General features: G+C 48.3%; 1 protein-coding gene across 4 annotated transcripts in view; it reads left to right on the top strand.

Annotated features, from left to right (window-relative positions):
• The window catches only part of ARID3B (AT-rich interaction domain 3B), a 53,991-nt gene that overhangs the window by 22,413 nt on the left and 12,099 nt on the right, over nt 1-19,479 (top strand). For all 4 annotated transcript variants that reach the window (XM_012535375.3, XM_049705266.1, XM_049705267.1 and 1 more), the window contains exons 3-4: nt 9,687-9,758; nt 9,968-10,040. In XM_012535375.3, the coding sequence (XP_012390829.1) occupies nt 9,687-9,758; nt 9,968-10,040 (145 nt within the window). The remainder of the gene's footprint in view (nt 1-9,686; nt 9,759-9,967; nt 10,041-19,479) is intronic.

The raw sequence follows: 19,479 nt of genomic DNA, 5'->3' as shown, positions 1-19,479 counted from the left end.
GTTGCTGCTGCTGTTGTTTTTATTGTGATGGGTATCTTAAGGCAAGTGACTTTCAGAAAAGGTCATGGTATTTTAATATTTCCCTATGGGAATATAGGAGATCCCATTGCCCCAATCCTTGTTATCATTGAATATTGTCATTTTTGTAAAGCTTTTCTAATTTTACGTATGAATAACGGGCTCCTTCTTTGCCAGCCCGGGAGAGGGGGTGCACTCTCCTCTGTGTATCCTCTTGAACCTCAACATTAAACTGTTTTTTTTAGGAAATGGCTTATATTGCCTTCTAGATCCCTTTTATGGAGTTGTATTTTAGAACTTGAAGTCCACCTGCTTTTCAGTATGTGATTTTTTTTTTCCCCCCCAAATTCATCAGTTAGCCCACAGCAGTTCTCCTAAGTTCATTCCTGTGGCTTGTTCTTCAGGTACTGATATTTATTTGAGCCCCTACCATCTGCCAGGCCCTGTGCCAGGTGCACAAGCCTCACAGAGGAGTAAGTTACTGTCTCTGTATGAGAGAGACTTAGCCTGGGTGAGGCAGCGGGCAGCACAGGGGCAGCTGGCCTCAGTTGGAATGTGTATACCGTAGTGCTGTCCCCCAGGGTGTGGGGCTGTGGGGTTGGGAGAAGCCCTAGGAGATGCTCTCAAAGTTGTAAACGGGGCTGACTCGAAACACAAAGTGCACCTGTGTGTTCTGCCTGAGGAGACTTTCTCTGTGGAATCCCACACTTGAAAAATTTTTTTTACTTTATAAAATAATTCATCATAGCATTTTTTTTTTTTTCGGTACGTGGGCCTCTCACTGTTGCGGCCTCTCCCGTTGCGGAGCACAGGCTCCGGACGCGCAGGCTCAGCGGCCATGGCTCACGGGCCCAGCCGCTCCGCGGCATGTGGGATCCTCCCGGACCGGGGCACGAACTCGTGTCCCCTGCATCGGCAGGCGGATTCTCAACCGCTGCGCCACCAGGGAAGCCTGGAAGAACACCTTTTTAGAAAATGCTATGATGGGGCTTCCCTGGTGGCGCAACGGTTGAGAATCCGGGTTCGTGCCCCGGTCCGGGAGGATCCCACATGCCGCGGAGCGGCTGGGCCCGTGAGCCATGGCCGCTGAGCCTGCGCGTCCGGAGCCTGTGCTCCGCAACGGGAGAGGCCGCAACAGTGAGAGGCCCACGTACCGAAAAAAAAAAAAAAGTGTCCTTCCTATACATTTAAAATATGTAGTTTGAAGAAAAAAGTTTGATGACAGTTTTCTGAAGCACCAACTTCGGGCAGGTTTCTTGACTTCTCTTCTCAGACGAAGGTCAGATGAGGTGTTCTCCCACTCAGCTCAGCTGTGGCTGAGCTGAGCTCTCCAGCTCTGGCTTTCTGAGCTCTGTGGTGTGAAGTGATGTCAGCAACCATTATGGACGTTCATGTGGTAGGTAGTTCACGGGCTGGAATAAGCAGTGCTGCCAGCTCGAATTCTGCAGATTAAAGGAGCTGGGACTTTCCTCTGTGGCGCTCAGACTTAGACTTGGCTGGGCCACTTCACTCTTTGGCATAGAGGTGTCCTCATCACCAACAGTGCATTTTAGTTTTTCTTCCTCCTTTTGTAGAAACACCCCATTTCTGGGCAGTCTTCTTGATTATTGCATGGAGTGATTATATGCCTAGATGGAAAGGTTGGACTGCCACCCTCTCTCCCCTCCCCCACCCTTCCTCCTTTCTGCTGCTTAATCAGAAAAGTGTCCCTTGGCTCTTTCCAAGCCACCGAGTTTGAATTGATCTTTGTTGCTTGTAAGAGGTGGGGAGGCACTTTCTGGTTCCTGCTAAAGTTACCTGACAGCGGAAGGTGTGCATCTGATAATTATAACTCTAGTGCTTCCAAGGCCTGAGCGATTGAGCTAAGAGCAGTAATCCTGATCTTATCAGGAGGGTTTTGTAGTCCAACAGTGTTGCTTATAACAGTATCTGTTTTACTTCCTGGGGCTCCCCTCTCCTTTTAGGATTCTCCTATAATCCTGCCCATTACCCCCTTGTGCATGTCTCATTACCTCCTGGGATCATTTAAAACTGGGGGGAGGGCAGAGATGTTTTTCTTTTCTTCCTCCTGAGATCTGGAAATTGGACTTTTAACATTACAGCATCATCAACCCGTCCAGTAGTAGGATAGTCACAAATGTGGTATAGATAATACCTACAGAGCCACAGGTGTAGCCAAAGAAAAGGTAGTTTATGTGTTGCTTATTAAAAAAATAATAACAATACTAACAACAGCACTATTCAGCCTGAATACTTTTGTTACACTTCGTATTTCAAAGTTATTAACTGATATCCATGAGCTTGGGATCAGCCCTTTGAAGTCTAGTGATTTAGCTAATGACTACTTTGAGGTTCAAGTCCCAGGAATTTGCCCAGATCCGAACCTTGGGTGGGATTCAGAATCTATTAGATTATGGAGAGTAGACGGAAAGGAAACACATGAATGTTTGTGTCGTCAGAGAACACTCAAGAATCTCTATAAAAGTTGTGGTGTGTGTGATGGTGTTCTAAGGATGGGGCAGTTTCTGAGAGGTTTCAGAATATGGGGAGCTCAAGTGAAGAGTTAGTAGCTTAGCCTCTGTGCTTTAAACCTGAAGGAAGGAGTTAACTCTTGCCTTGGGGAGGAGTGAGGAATGGGAACTAAAATTGCTTTGGACATCTGAGCTGTGCTTTAATAAGATATTCCAGGTGGTCAAGGAGTAATCCTAAAATAGCCTAGATACTTAATTGCTTTTAAAGTCAGGCGCTCCTGTCTCTGGGGAGGTACAGCTCTAAGGAATGCAGTACTGGCTCCTAAGATCTTAGAGGCGTGGTCTGGTTGGGCTTTTTTTTTCAAATCCCAGTAAAAAAGCCCAAGGTACCTTTCTTGGGTCAGGAGATGCTGGTTAAATGTCTCTCTTCTCACTGGAAGTTTGGCAATAAGCCTTTGGCTCTTGCTGCTGCCAGTTGCCATAACCTGGCGTCCTCCAGGGCTGTGGGATTGTTCTTGTCACCCCTGATGCAACCCCGGAGACAGTGGTCTATTTTCATTAGTGCTCAAAGACCTCCTGCTTGATCCCCTGCCCAGCGTCTCTCCATTTTCATCAGAACATACCTTTCTCACGATACGATTCAGATTCATCCTTCTCTTTCTCTTTCATCCCCTCAGTCCAGATCCGGTTGATTCTCTGACTTGGCTGCTTCTTAAGACAGTCATTTCTCCCTGGTTCTACTGCTTTCCCCACCCCCAACCCAGATTATCAGCGTGGGCTACTGCATAGCTGGCCAGCCCCAGTTCTGGCTTTCCCTCTCAAATCTTCCATACCATTTACAGAAGTAATATGTTAACGTTGTAAATCATTACTGAGGAGCATTAAAAATATATTTTATTAAATGAAGAGTCATATTGCTCTCTTATATTGTGATTGTGTCAGTTCACTAAATTATTCTGTAATTTCAGTGCAGTCCGAATTTTCTTTGTTGCAGGGGGTGGGGAAGAAGCCAGTGATGGGTCTTGACAAATGATTCAGACGTTAATCTAGAAAAAATAAACAGTTTTTTAAATCGTCTCTCTCTCCCTCTCCATTAGACTGTAACTTCCAAGAAGTCAGAAGTTCTTATCTGTCTTGTTCTTTTTCCCTCAGAACCTTTCACAGTATCTAGTATATACTAGTGATCAGATGTTTGTATGTGAATGGATGTAATGAAAAAATTGAAAATCCCCCATGATTCCAATGCGATTAGGGGCCTATATACATTTGTATGTGTATATTATGTATTTTCCAACAAAAATGGGTCATTAAAATCATCTAAAACACTGATTTAATCATTTATTTTTCTGTTCAGAAAACATCCACCGCCTCCCCCCTCTTCACAGTTCAGAGTTTAAATTTCCTCCTGGTATTCAAGGCATTTCACAGCCCGTTTCCACGTTAACTATTCAGACTTGCATCCTCCCTGCCAAAACATGCCTTGTTTATCCCCCACTCCATGCTCATTGAGACTGTAAATCTCTCAGCCCATTCTTCCAGGCCAGCTTCATCTCCACCTCTGGGCCGCCTCCTTTCTTCCACCTCCTGGGCACTTTGTGTTTTGGTACTTTGACTTGCTCTATCTATTAAGTGCTGTGTGTGTTCAGCTTGTTTTTCCAACTCTGTGGTAAAACTCCTGGTGGTGGGAACCACTTTTTGGGGAGAGTGGGTAATTCTTCTCAGCAGCTTGCACAATGCTCTAACTGGGGTGGGTTCTCAGGAAATCAGCATTGAATGAATTTGTCCTAGGCTCTTTGCTTCTCAGGACAGAAAGGGCCCCTAGGGGCCCTCTCATCCAGTCCGATCTCATGTTGGAATCCACACCATGACATCCCAGACAGATGGTCATCTAGGGACAGGAAGCTGCCCACCTCCTGCGAAGTCCCATTCCATTATTGGGCAGTTCTGATTGTTAGAAGTCTTTTTTCTAATCGACCTGAAATCTTCTCCCTGTTAACTTTTGCTCAGTGACTCTAGTTCTGCCCTCTGGGGCTTTAGAGAAAAAAGGAAAAGGGGAAGAAAAAAAAAAAAGACAACCCTGCTTCCTCTTCCACAAGGCAGCCTTTTAGGTTTTCAAGGATAGTGACTACATTTCCCCTTCCAGGGTTGAGGTGTTGAGGAAGCACTATTTAAATTTTGAGTAGCAGTCAGGTTAGACTTTGATTTGTTGTTTTTTCAAGGCCTTTTATTTGCATGCTGGCCGTGCTAGGTGCCATATTCTTCTAGTCCCCTCAGAGGCATAACCACTTGTCTGTCTGTCTGTCTGTCTCTCTTCTGAGAGGAATGTGGGGGCTCCTCTTAGCCAGGATGTTCTGTTTTGGAGGTAGTGGTAAAAGGTTAGCAGTTTTTGTTTTTTTTTTTTCTTTGCTGTATGCGGACCTCTCACTGTTGTGGCCTCTCCCGTTGAGGAGCACAGGCTCCGGACGCGCAGGCTCAGCGGCCATGGCTCACGGGCCCAGCCACTCCGCGGCATGTGGGATCTTCCCAGACCGGGGCACGAACCCGCGTCCCCTGCATCGGCAGGCGGACTCTCAACCACTGCGCCACCAGGGAAGCCCAAAGATTAGCAGTTCTTATTCCAGTACCCCCAGTAGCCCCAGATAAGTCTCCTGGGCAGATGCTGTGTGAGGGCTGGTTTTCTGTTGGGCTGCACCTCCCAGATGAAGCCAGTGAGAAAAATCAAGGAGCAAAAGAACCTCCCACTGATAGAGCCGTCCAAGGCCCAGACTTGGCATTTGTAGACATTCTGTGTACGGAGGACATTATTCTTCTTTTCCTCCCTTTCTCCCTTCCTGATGTCCCCACCCAGAACACTCTCTACTGTTCTTTCCACCCACGAGGCAGGGTGGTGTAACAGAGAGCCAGGCAGACCTGGGTTTTAATGCTGACGCTACCACTTGGGAGCTCTGAGACTGTAGGAAAGGTAACTAACCTACTCTTTGGGCCTTTGTTTTCCTATCTCCAAATAAGCACCTCTACATTGTAGAATTAAGGGAGAAAATGCTTGGTAAGCTCCCAGTCTAGTCCTTGTTACACAGAAGATGCACAAACACTAGCTTCCTGCTCCGCTTTCTTCTTTCCCCAGCCTTCTTCACTACCAATTTTGAGAGATTTACAGGCAAAACACCCGGTGGCCTCCCTGGGGAAAATGAGCTGAATGTGGGTATGGTAGCCAAAGCCAGCCGTGGGTGGGTATTTGGGAACAAACTGTCAGTTTCCTGTGAGCTCCTGGTGAGATCAAAGCCGTTAAATCTAACTCTCAAGCAGGAGAGGCTGAGAAGGTCGTAAATGGCAGTGAGCCGCCGCTCTGGCTACTGTTGATCCCACACGTTTCTCGGCTGTTGAATGCTGCTGCCTGCTGCCCACAGGGAACAAAGCCTCTTCCCCCGGCTGGTGGACTTGCACGTGGCGACCCTTCAACTGAAACGCTTGTCTTGGGGACCCCTCTTGATCTCTAAACTGTTGAGTGGGGTGCGTTTTCCCCACACTTGCTTCTACCACTCCCTCCTTTCCTCCACCACTACAGTCTCAATCAGGCACATTCTACATTCAAGAAATTCAGTCATTTCTGAGCTGATAACTTTCTAGCAGGCACACCCACACCCCGCTGATAGGCCAAGAAACCTGCACATAAACTTGAAGTGCATAAGTGAGCTGTGTTTTACGGCAGTTGATCAGAGTTAAGAGCCAAGAAAATAACTGCTGAAGCCTGTAATCCTCCCAATGAAAGGAGGAGGGGAAAATAGGAGTTGTGGGGTTGGAGGTCCCACGGGGGAGCCCATCCCTGTCTCTGAGCAGATGTGTCAGTGCTTTTTGTGTGCTGGGGGCTGGGGATACCCTGACAGGATGCTTACAGACTGGGGACACAAGCAGGGGCACAATAACCAGAACATGAGGTGACACAGCCCAGAGGAGAAAGACACTGGTGGGCAGAGAGGCTGCACGGAGGAAACAGCATTCCAGCTAGACGGTGAAGGGTGCGCAGGGCTTAGGAACTACTCTCACCTCAGCCAGAAAATCCTGTGAATCAGGGTTGAAGTTTAATTGCCTCAAAACAAAGTAATGCAAAGAGAGTGGACATTTCCCCATCAGCCCCATCTGAATGTTTTAAATTGTATAATGGCGCAATTTTGCCTTGGACAAAAGAAAACACCTCCGCTCCTGGGCAGCTCTTTTCCTGTGTTTTCTTTAAATAGTAGCTGACACTCCTATCTGTGTAATGGGTCAAACAGTGGAATTGCTCAAAGAATGTAGTGTCCTATTTCCGTCCTGTTCTGACAAGTCTCCCTGTCCTCTGTGGTCACTGACGTACTGCGTGTCAAGCTAAAATCCTGTCTCTAAGCAGATTTTGAATCTGAGTGGTTCTTACTTAGTGGGCCGTGGCTAGTGCACGGTCTGACCATCCCACTGCTCGGACTCTGCTGAGATTTGGGCAGAGCTGGTGAAAGCCACGGGGCCACGACGACCCCCATCCCCATCCTACAAGGCATTCTCCTCCGTTCCGGAGCTGAGCCCTCACACTCGGGTGTTTATTTTCACACGTAGGCATACCCGTGGTGGCACTGGCACTGGCGTGCTTGTTTTTACACTCCCTTACTGCTGTGGAAAGCCCTGTCTGAGATTCTAGGCTGTGGATTCCATCCTCCCCACCCAACTGGGTGTTAAATAGTTTCTGAGTGAGCATTCAGAATGCCTAGAAGTTACTGTGATTAGGAAAAAACTGTGTTTTCATCCCTCTTGGTGACCGATAAAGAATCCTCCTGTGAACAGAATCAGCTTCAGATCTCCAGCTAGAGAGTTGGGAATTGAGCTGCCACAGTAAACAGCTGACATAACAGAAGCAGCAATGATCCCCCATTAAATGTCTTTCAGCTGATAGGGGCCCCAGGGATAATTGACTTTCCAGCAGGAATTACTGGCTCAAACAAAATCACTGGGCATTAGGGTGACCTACTGCAGCCTTTGAAAGGGGACTGTAACTCTGTCTGGTTTTGCTGAGCTGACAGGCATAATTCATCTTGATTATTCATTGTGCTAGTTGCCAGCAGATGACACCAGATTTCTGTTGACTGTAATTACAACGTGGGGGTGGGTTTTAGCTTTTTTTTTTTAAATAGTGTTCCTCCTGCTTGGTTGTTGGCCTCCCTGAGCTGAAGGTGCTATAGGAAGATTTCTACAGCATCTGCCTGGGGAGATGATGTGTGCACAGTCAGATAGCATTTCCTGAGCGCTTCCGTACACACGTCTTTTACTAGATAAGCAGGGAAACAATTTGATGTAGCCTGTTTCATGTCAGCTGACAGGGTGTCACTTCTCTTGGTTATACTTACCTCTGTGTGCGCTAAATTGCTGCTCTCAGAAACTGGGTCTACATCTCAGAGCCCACTTTGAGTAGGGGAAGCAAAGTATGGCCCCAGAATTTAACTGAATAACCTCCTGCTTTCAGGCAAGCTTTACTAAAGAGAGAGGATGGAATTAGAGCACACTTTCATTTACTGGCATGATTTTACGAGATCCTTAAGCAATCCAAAGAATGTCCTCCCAAGAAACCTGCTCCCCAACCCCAGATGTCTCTCCCCAGCCACTTACACACCCCAGCCAGCTGGGTGGCACACGTGTGTGCTTGTGCCTATGGGCACCTTTGCTCCTGGGGGAGAAATGAGAGAGTGATGGTCTCAGTGTGTCCATTCCCATCCCTGGGTCCTCCACTGACAGGTGGGATGAGGTGAACAGGCGACTTCTGCTCTGACATTTCATACTCCCCACTAGCAGAGGGCCTTTTGGACTCTTCTGTATGATATATATGTCTGTTTTTTGTTGTTGTTGTTGTTGTTTTTTGTGGTACGCGGGCCTCTTACTGTTGTGGCCTCTCCCGTTGCGGAGCACGGGCTCCGGACAGGCAGGCTCAGCGGCCATGGCTCACGGGCCTAGCCTCTCTGAGGCATGTGGGATCTTCCCGGACCGGGGCACGAACCCGTATCCCCGGCATCGGCAGGCGGACTCTCAACCACTGCGCCACCAGGGAAGCCCTGTCTGTATATTTTTTGAAGAGCTGCTTAATTGGTTCAAAAAAAAGGTTAATGCCTTTTAACAGTGATTATAGTTCATCAGGTATTCACTGGAGCCTTATAAGTGTCAGGCAGTGTGCTGCGTGCTAAAGGTACAAAGATGAATAAGACACTGCTCTCAAGGAGCCTACAATATGTGGGGATGACAAATAATTCCAAAATAATATGTGAAATTCTAAGCTCGAAATGTACAGAGAGCTTCCAGAGTACTTGTGCAGCTGGGTGTGAAGGGAAGGCTTCCCATAGAAGATGATGCCTGATTTGAGAAATAAGAGTTACCCAGCTGAATAAAAGTGGGAAGCAGATTTCAAGAACATGAACAAAAGCATATTTGCCATTTCCTCCTGTTCAGTTGAATGGTGTTGGTTTGACCTAATCAAGTGAATTAGGTTTAGGTTTTCATTACTTCTCTAATGAAAATGAACTTCACCCTAGTGTCACAGAGTCTCTGTGCCTTGGGAATAGTCTCAGGCCCTGAGGGCCCTCATATCACTAGGCAGTTCTAATCACTAGCGTTAGGGTTTCTGGTGGTGAGGCTTGGCTGAGAGACCGCAGGATCTTCGAGATCTTCGAGATCTTCGAGATCTTTGTCTTGCTCCCTTTGACCCTTTATCTTCCACTTAGAGTGTTGTGTGGGAGGCCAGGCTAGGTATCTTCACAACATGCCATATAATATACAAACACATCATAAAACATACAAACATGTGCCGTATAGAACCTGCAGGAAAGTGGTACATCTCAGAGTGATGGCTCCCAGAAGATGAGCTAGGTTTGAGCAGGTTCTCAGAAAACTGGGCCTTTGTGTCCTCCTTCTCCAGGATTATCAGGTATAAGTAGCACCCACCCACCTCCAACAAATGGAGAGGATTCTTCCACATGACTCCCTCTGGTTTTGGAACCATAATTGAAAGCATAAAAACAAGATGTCCCTGTTAGGGTGGCAGGGACAGTTACTCGAGCCGTCAGTCTTTCAGTGTGAGCCAGGAAAGCACAGTTGCTAAGGGTCCTCATCTGCACCCTAAACGATTGCCTTCCCCTCTCTCACTCTCTTCCTACTCCCTTCTGAACGCTGTGTTTTGTTTCCCTTTAGAATGGTGGTTTGGCCTGGAGTGATGATGCAGATGGAGGCCGGGGAAGAGAGATCTCCCGTGATTTTGCCAAGGTCTGTAATGTTTCCTTTGTGGTAACGAAAGGGGCAGTTCTGCAGTGGGTCGTTGTATCTGATCCCCAAGGAATAAGGATAGAAGTGGCCTATGAGTCACATTTGTAGTCATTCAGATGGTTGTGTATCACTGGTGTAAGACTTCCTGCATAAGATGGAATTTTTCATTGTGGTGTTTTTTTCCTCCCCTGGGGGCTTTGGGATTGCAGCTGTATGAACTGGACAGTGATCCAGAAAGGAAAGAGTTCCTGGATGACCTCTTCGTCTTTATGCAGAAGAGAGGTGAGTGTTCAGTCTACTCATCGTTTCAATTCACTGAATATTTATAGAGTGCCTACTGTGTGCAGGTCACTGTTAGCCATCCTCCCTGCAGAGTGCCAGCATCTTAGCCCAGGAGGACGAGAGCCATTTACTGCCAGTTGGTCCCATACTTATCAGAATAATTGACAGCCAGGTTGAAGGGGGCAAAGAGGGCCTGGGTAGAAAATGAATGGAATGATCATCCAGATTTGGTCCTGCTTTATTTTTGTCACTGTTCTGATTAACTGGTGTCTGGAGTCATTTCAAATTCAATTATACTTTTTTCTTAGCTTATAGCAGTCCTGGACATCACTTAAACTGGTATACGGGGCTTCCTGCTGTTGCATCTAGCTTAACAGAGTCTTAGGAGGGCCAGTGAAAGAATAGAGGCCCTTCAGGATTTGTTGGGAGGATCTGAAATGATCCACGAAAAGGAAAAGCTAACTCTTTTTTTCTTATCCATTGGCTCTTTGATTTTTGCATTCACTGGCTTGGTTGGGGTGTTCCTGCAGTTTAAGTATAGGACACATGGGCATCTGCCTTAAAATGCATCTTCCCAGTTCCCTGTCCTTCTCTCCTTCTCACTCTTACCCACCCACCCACCCCCAGCCATCTCCACTTTGGACGATGGCATGTCTGAGTCTTGAGCCCAGTGACTCAGCTTCCTGGCTTTGTATCCTGTCACAGCAATGGGTTCACCAGCTGGGTCAGCCCTCAGGAAGCATGGGCAGAACCCCAGCCTCTCTAGGAGATGATCCTCTGCAACCTGTGTAGCTCCATCTTCTTCACCTCAGGACAAAGCTGTGAGGGAGAGCTGCTCCTGCCAGCATGTTCCCTGGGATCCTGCCTGATCATGTATCCCTTGGTTTCTGTGTCAGCTCCTTTATTGAGACCTGGGAATGAAATCCTCCTCTTTATCCTGGGCTGAGCTATAATGACAGCCCCCAGCAACTAAATATGCTGAGTTAACTCCTCTCCCTCCCTCTTCCTCTCCCCACCAGCCCCATCCCTCTTTCTCTCCCCCTCCTTCCCCTTCCTTTACCTTCCAAAGCCTTATTGCCTTCTTAGTAGCACGCCTATTATTGCTGGTTTGCTTACAAAGGCAGTCGAAAGTTTTGAGTCTCCGTTTCCCCCCATCCCCAAGCCTATCAAAGCAGTCTAAGCAGCTCTAATTAGTTTACTCCTCCAACTGTTATCTGGAGCTGCACGTGTCAGTAAAAAACAAGAATATAATCCCGAAAGATACTGTAACTGGCAGCAATGAAACTCCCTGGTTGCCCTGAGAGAGAGAAATCCACTTAATACTTTGGTCTCCCCCTCCAATTACCTTTTAATTATTTACAAGCTCCACAAGCCCAGCTGGTGCAAACCCGGGAGCTGATCTCATCTCAGAGGGGCTGCTATAACAATATAGATTTTAATCAGCAGTGTGGCTCCACTGCTTTATAGTCTATTGATACTTTATTGTTTTTCTCCCTTCCCAAAAGGATTTTTAGTTATATCAGCCTAGCCAAGAGTGAAGATCAGTAATTGTTTGTTTACTTCTATATGTCCCCACTAGACGAGGCGCTCCTTGAGGACAGCCACTTTGTCATTTCTCCAAGTCCCCAGTGCTAGCACAGGGCTAGACCTGGAGGCGGGTGCTGCTCAGGACGTGTTTGCTGTAGGAGCAGTCCTGTTGGTTTTCCTAACTCAGCTGCCCCACGCAGGGAAGCTGAGCTTCCCCTCCCCCACCTCACTCCCACCCACAGTTAGACAGCGGCCCGTGATTGGAGGTCAGCAGTAGAGAGCAGTGTGTGCTGAGTGTCCCGCTATTGCACAGCGCTGGGGCTACCAGACTGCCATCTAGTCTATTCCACCCAAAGCAGGAGTAAGAAACTCTCTTTGATCATGTCAGTTTATGGTTATTCAGGCCCTGAGTAAATCTTTTTTCTGTCTTCAGCACTTATGTTAGGTATTTCACTATTTGCTGGCATCAGCAGTAGAAGGGAGATAGTCAAGTCAGTTTTGCTACTTGTTAATTACTCTAGTATAAGGTTTCTCAGCTCCAGCATATTGACTTTGGGGATTGGATAGTCCTTTGTTGGGGGTGGCACCCCCCAGTCTTGATAACCAAAAATGTCTGCAGTTATTGTAAATGCCCCCTGGGGGACAAAACTGTCCCCCTGATGAGAACCACTGCCATAGAAGGATAGGAAAGAAGGTGAAGATCAAAAATTTCCTCTGCAGAGAAACTCTTCAGGGAAATCATCTTATCTCCACTCAGGTAGCAATGTTGAGGGCGGCAGGGCCCGTGTCGGGCAATAGGATGAACTCCCTGTCCGTGGCTGAGTGCCAAAGGGATGGGTGCTGGGGCCCCATCCTAGGCTGGAGCGTAGGGACCTGAGAGTTGCTGTAGCTCCAGCATAGGGAGAGTGGAGGCAGAAACGCGGGGCATGCGTGGTGTACGTGGTCCAGGCACGGCTGAAAGAACCCTTGTCTGTGGCCTGGATGAATCGGCTGGCACCAGACTGTGAAGAGCCGTGTTTGGCCAAGAAGTTAGCACTGCTGTCTGTGACATAGCTGAGTTATTGAAGTTAACATATGAGAAGTAGCGCCAGAGCTGTGCTTCCAGGAGGTTTGCTGTGGCAAACAGTGTATAGTTGGGCTGAAGAGGGAAGGCTGAGGCAGGGAGACTGTGGAGGTTGTTCCCTTTAAAATCACAGTGTTCTCCTCCCTGGAAAACTCATGGTTGATGGTCTAAATTAGAATGGGCAGTTCAAGGGGACTGGGAGCAGTTTGCGCTTCTAACCATGGGAAGCTTGCTGTTTTTACTCTTCACAGAATGGGGAGACCAAGGGCCCCCAGACATTTGTGACCTATTTGTCACTCCCAAATTGGAGCGTCTGGGACACTCAGGAGCCCAATCTTGTTAGCTGGCTGGGTGCAAGGAAAAGCCTCATAGACCCTGGCGGTGGGTCAGCAACTCATCCTCCAGAGCTAATATGAAGGATAAGCAGTAGATTTCAAAGGAACCACTGAAAGCAACCTGAGTTTGAAAGGCCTGGTGACGCCCACCTGGGCTGTGAGTGGGCTGGGCAGCTTTGACGTGGAAGGCTCCACTGCAGAGGAAGTGGACCGGGCTCCAAGGGTGGCAGGACACAGCAGGCGGCCCCAAATGACTGCAGCTGCAGGTGATAAAACGGCTGTCCAGTGGGAGAGGGGCCCAGCCGTAACCGCTGCTTTGTGCTGGGTCTCTCTGGCTTGTTAACATGTTTGGGTGAATTGACTGCAGCAGATGGGCCTTTCAGCTCGAGGCACCTTGGTTTCTAGGCCAGACCGGGTGACTTGCACCTCGTGACCCCTCCCCCACCAGCAGAACAACCCGGCCCAGAAGGCGCCTGAGAAGAGGCCGAGGCAGTGCCCAGTCGGGCTCCCTGTGTCCTGCCTCCCCAGGAACGGCTGCTGCAGCCTGTCGGGAGGCATGCGGAGGGGGAAAGAGCTCTGGACTGAGGAGTGTGAAGCCAGTGCTAACATCCCACCCTTCTCCACGATCCTGAGCAAATCCTTCCTCTTCTGGGGGCCACAGTTTCCTTATCTATAAAATGCGCAGGTTCAGTTAGAGTCAATCTGGAAGTTTCTTCCAAGTTCTCTGTTCTGTGTTATGTATCCCTGATTGTGTCTGTTGAGCTACAAAACAGATAATGAGCCACCCTCAATAATCAAAATAGAAGAAAAGCCCCTTGAGCAATTTTCTGTCAAAATGATTGTGTAAAAACTACACCAGGGACCCCCAGAACCAAATGCTTCACTCCTTTCCTTGGTGAATCATGTGTTCCTTTGGCTGACTGAAGCCAAACTGAATTAAACAAATTTCCTTTGATTGTGCTTCCCCGACAAATGTTTCTGTAGAAAGATGGGTTAGGTCTCAGAACACCCATGCCTCTTTTTCCTCACCTTTTGCCATGTGCACGTGCACGCACATACGTGCACGTTTTTGTGTGTGTGTGTGTAAAACACACACACACACCTTTCTTTGTCCAAAGCCAAACATTTGTAAATAAAATTCTTTGTCTAATTTAACTCACGGTGGGTGATTCCTGAAGTATCATTCCCTGGTAGATTTTCCAGGGGGTACGGAGAGGGGGTGGTGCTAGTTTGGAAGTCTCATAAGCAAAGGCTTGTAAACAATTCCATTCTTCCTTCATCACTAAGGAAGACGAGCTTGTTCTCTTGTTCCCCAGGCAGTGAAACAGAAGTGTGGTTTCATCAAAGAGGAGGGAGATGATTTTGCTGTTAATTTTATTATTGTTACCCCATGTACTTTACAGAACCCTTTCAACCCACTATCTGATCTGCTGCTCCCCACAGCTCCAGCTCTGTGGGGTGGAGAGAGCAAAGGTTATCACGTTAGCCGTGAAGAATCAGCCCGCGCGTTAAATGACTCACCTGAGGCTACAGAGCCAATTTAGCACTTGGTCTCCTAATCCCCAGGCCAGGACTTTTTCTCCTCGCCTGCACTGCCCTTGAGAAACTTGGCCCCTGGCACCAGCAGCTCCCATCACCTCCCGCTGGGGCAGCGGACAAGCCTCATCTCTCCTTCAGCCTTCTGAGCCCCAGAGACAGTGGCCCGCCTCCACAGGTCGGTCTCCAGTAGGGTCTGACAGCATCTAACTGATTAACACGAGGCAGAACTCTTCATGCAAGAAGAGTCTTCATCTCAGGGTAAGGCGGCTTATCTCTCAGGGAAGGGCAGATGTGACAGTTCACAGTGGCTGGCACAGAAGCTGCCATCTGTCAGGGCAGGTTGGGGTTGGGGGCACGGGAGACAGAAGCCCTAACGGTAGCATCTTGCGCACACCCGGAGTGCCCACAAGCAAGGATCTCCCCTCCAGCCCCCGTCCCAGCTCGGCACACCAGGCTAAGGACCTGCTTGGTCATGTGGAAGACAAGTTTTGTCAAGACCTCACCGGAGAACTGCCGTCCCTCCCCCACCAGTTCTGTTCAGGGCTGCAAACTGACCTTGGTTTTCCCAAATGGATTGTTGGATCTGTTTTTGATGTGTATATACAAAGAATTTACTGTGGGAAAAGGGCTTGGTCTGCCTCGAAGTGCAATTTGAGTGTTTTTCCTTCTGTTGTGTGCTTATCTATCCATCTCAGGCAAGGAAATGTTCGTGACATATATTGCTTTGCCTTTTGGTGGAGGGAGTTTCTTGTATATTCTTTGTATCTTGCTGTAAATGGTCTGTGCCATGGCCACTCTTCCTGATAGACTAAAATATGTTTGTCTTTGTCAGATAAAACAGGCTTCGGGGCTTCATATTCTAACTTTACCCACAAATGAAAGTCCAAAATGCAAATCTTTGTCTTAGGCCAGATCCTTTTCTCTCCCCAGGTGATCCAACCGCTGTTCAAGTACTGGGGTTTCCCCCCCACCCCCCCGCACTTTTAATAGTCATTTAAATACCTTATAACTACCCAGTTATCCATGATAATGAGAAGGGCCCCTGGTTTTTGAAAGGTGTGATTAATTTGAATAGCTCACTTTTGTCTTTAAATTCAACCTCTTCCCCTTCAAGGTCATTTATCGGTACTTCTAGCACTTCGTAAAATGGGGTTGATAGTTTTGCCTCCTTTTTTCCAAGGTGAGCCAATATTCAATAAATCGTCCTAAGGTTGGCGTAGGGAAAGTTTGAAGGGAGAGTTTGACCCAGTTACACTGTGGGAAAATCTACTAGGTCTTGAGAGGGAGGGGCATGGATTGGCAATGGAAGCTCAGACACCCATGCACTGCTCAGGCCAGGACACCCCTGAGTTGTTGCACCTCTCCCCGGCCAGCCTTCCACCCCTCTCCTGGAGACTCGGGCCAGGTCTGTTGACCAGCAGCAGGTGAAGCAGAGATGACCCGACGGTCCACCTCCTTCTAACTCCTTAGCCTACTTCTCTAAATGTAGTTTTTATGGCAGGAAACAGCACAGCCATACCATAATTTTATTTTATTATTGGCCATAGTAGAGTACAACACTGCACATACTGTTGAACTTCACCTAAAGCAATTAGTCTGAACTAGAGTATCAAGAAGGGTAATGGGTTTAAAATTAGCCTCTCAGGTTCGGTGCCTCCAGAGCTCCCATGCATTGCTGGTGGGAATATAAATGGGCATAACCACTGGAAATCTGTTTGGTAATATTTACTAAAGCTAAACATATGCCAACCCTATTACCCAGCAGTTTCCCTTCTAGGTGTATCCCCAGGAGAAATGAGAGCTTATGTTCACTGAAAGACACATGCAAGAATTTTCGTAGCAACACCATTCATTATAGCCAAAGAGTGGAAAGATCTCAAATTTCCATTGGTAGTAGAATGTATGACTAAATGTTGGCATAGTCCTGTAGTGGAATACCACACAGCGATAACAAAGGATGAATTGTTGCTGTACCCAACTGGGATGACTCTCACAGGCCTAACGTGGAACAAAAGAAGCCAGACACAGAAGACTGTATACTGCATTCTTCCATTTATGTAAAGTTCAAGAAAGTCACCTATAGTGATACATGTCAGGATAATAGTACCTCCTGTCGGGGCGGGGGGATAGGGGATGGATAGTGATTGGGAATGGTAATGGAAGAGTTTTCTGGGGTGCTGGAAATGTTTTGTATTTTGATCTGAGGAATGGATACAGGGGTATGCACAGCAGTAAAGATCTGGTGGGCTGTATACTTAAGATTAGTGCACTAGGCTCTGTCAGTTAGACACCCCCCTCAGTGGGAAATCGGAGGTAGAGGGCTGAAGCATACGTGTTGGTATTAGGATATTTGCGCATCCTTGCCTCTGCCCTGACCTGTGGAACAGTCATCTACTCACTGCATGGCACACCACCAGAGCCTGCTGCCCAGTTTCCCGGTGGGAGGTATTTTCTACATGAACAAGTCAGGGGGAAAGAAAATCACCAGTCATTCCTCTGCTTGTTGCTGGGGAGCAGGACTGGAGCAGGGCGGGAATTAATATGCAGAGGAATAAGCAGGAGGCCTGCCTGCCTGTCTGCCTATGCACATTCCCTGCTTAACGCAGGACTTAACTCTTCTAGGCTCCCTGGTCAGCCGCCCAGCTCTCTTGACAGGCTATGGAAATGATTAATGATCTTGTTCAAAGTCAGGAAAAAGCAGCGAGGGTCCTTGGCAGGGCCACGCCCTGGGTCCTGGGCCCTCACCCCTGACCAGTAGGCAGGAAGGCAGCCATGCGACTCTGTCTTGGGTCCCTGCCCCCTGATTGCTTCTGGTCTTGACTGGAATGTGCCCATTCTCTGTGGTGGGGAGGAAGTGGCCCTCCCCCCAACATTCCTGCCATCTCCCATCTTTGTCTTTAGTGCCAGAGGAGGCTCTCTCCCCACTCTGCCCTCACCCCCACTAAGCTCTGTCTCCACGGTCTGAGTGCTGGGCAGACGAAGACGAGCCAAGTGCCAGGGAGCAGCTTTTGTTCAGCTCCATCTTCGCTGAAAGCTCCCGATCCCGGCTTTGGCCTGCGAGCGCCAGTGCCCAGCGGCATTCCCACCTCCAAGGGTTAAAGCCCCAGGAGCCCCCACAGCTTCGCTGGGTCCCGGCCTCATAAAAGCCTTTTCCACATCTCCCTCGGGCTGCCTCAGGCTCCCCCGCTGAAATCTGATAAGGGGCCTCTTTGTTGGAACTGTCAGTCTCCTTTATTGAGGAGGGAACTGGAGACCAGCGGCATTTCTTGGGGTACAGATAAGGCCCTGGATTGCTGTCAGAGGGAGCATGATTAATTACCCTCAATCCTAGCTCCTGCTTTGATAGCAGTGACTGACAGTCCACAGGCTTCCCCATCAGGTGCTCCCGCCCCCTCTGGGAGGTGTGATGGGGGCGGAGATTCGGCCTCCTGCAGGGGCGACACTGGTGACCCACCAAGAGCTCCCTGCAGTGGCTGCTGGCCTCCTTCCTGGTTCTCTGCAGGTTGCATTTGCATTTATTGTGGACTGAGGCCTGTCCCCTCTCAGGTGAAGAGCCTCTTTAGAGGAAGATGTAATCCAGCCCAGAGAATAGGCCAGAGACTCCCCCACTTCCCCACAAGGCTAGAGAAAGAGCCATTGCTTATGGACTTGAACTTCACAGACCTGGTCCTGAGCCACACAGGCGCCCTTCATTGGAGAAGATCCCAAACCGTCCATCTCAGGGTCACCTGGCAACATTATTTCGTAGTTCAGGCAAGCTCCTAAAATCAAGTTACCTCCCTTGGTCATAGTCACAACTATCCATTTTTTAAAATTTAATTTAATTTAAATTTTGTATACAGCAGGTTCTTACTAGTTGTCCATTTTATACATATTGGTGTATATATGTCCATCCCAATCTCCCAATTCATGACACCACCACCACCACCACCAACCCCCCAAACTATCAATTTTTGTTTTTAAGTTTTTATTCATAGACTCATAGGACTTTAGAACTGGACGTCATCTGGAAGCAAATCCCTTGCTTCAGACTGACAGGGAAACTGAGGCCTGAATATTGTCGAGCCCCCCCATCCCCACCCCCAGCGTGATGTATTGGTTTTCTTTCTTGTTCAGGTAGGGAAACTCAGCTAAAAGGCCTTCTCCCCTTCTCTTCATAGTTGAGTCTCCTTGGGACAAGGGAGGTGGCTACCAGGCCCACTAAGCACAGAGCAGACTGCAGAGAGAGACCAGCCTGAGGACCCTGCCTCTCTCTTAGTTGTCAAAAGAATGGAAGCCAAGGCAGGTTTTGTGTCTGGATTGGCTGCATAACGTGAGAAAACCATGATGTCATGTAGAGCTGGCCTCAGAATAGCTTCAGCTTTGTTTCTGAGGGTACTGAGGGGCCCGCCTGCACTGGGAGCTACTTTTAGCAGTTTCGTGGAGGGCCAACCATGAGGAAGAAAATGCCCATTCCCCTTACCCACTGATCCTGGAACCGGGGTGCCTGGCCAGGCCATAGGGGCCTTGGTGAGAGAAGCTATGACCCCCCACGTGCCCAGAGTGGGGCTGGGTTGCGGAGCAGCCCTGGCCTGTGTTTTCTCTCCAGCGGTGCTGAGAAGAGGTCACTCTGGGGATTTGAAATGCCACTTTGCTCCTTCCTTGTCTTCTCAGGTCCAGTATCTACCTGTTTCTCTTGCCCCTGAGCAGTTCCCAGCCTAATGCAGCCACTCTCTGTGTGACTATAAAAAAGGCTAATTTTTAATGAAATTTCTACATCTATGACATTGTTGTCTTTGAAAGAAGCCATCTCAAATGACTAGCCATTTAGTCTAGTGACTACTCTGAGCAAATCTATAATTCCTCTCTGGGGAGCTGCCTTCAGAGGCAGTTTGAGCCACACTAGATAATCTGTCATGGTTTATGGCCACACCTCATCTTCACACAAAATCAGTATAAACAGCCTGGTCACTTCATCCTATTTTCCTGGCTTGTT

The sequence above is a fragment of the Orcinus orca genome, chromosome 2, assembly GCF_937001465.1.
Source record: "Orcinus orca chromosome 2, mOrcOrc1.1, whole genome shotgun sequence".
In the NCBI taxonomy this organism is placed as follows: domain Eukaryota; kingdom Metazoa; phylum Chordata; class Mammalia; order Artiodactyla; family Delphinidae; genus Orcinus; species Orcinus orca.
This window is presented reverse-complemented; position numbering and strand designations above follow the sequence as displayed.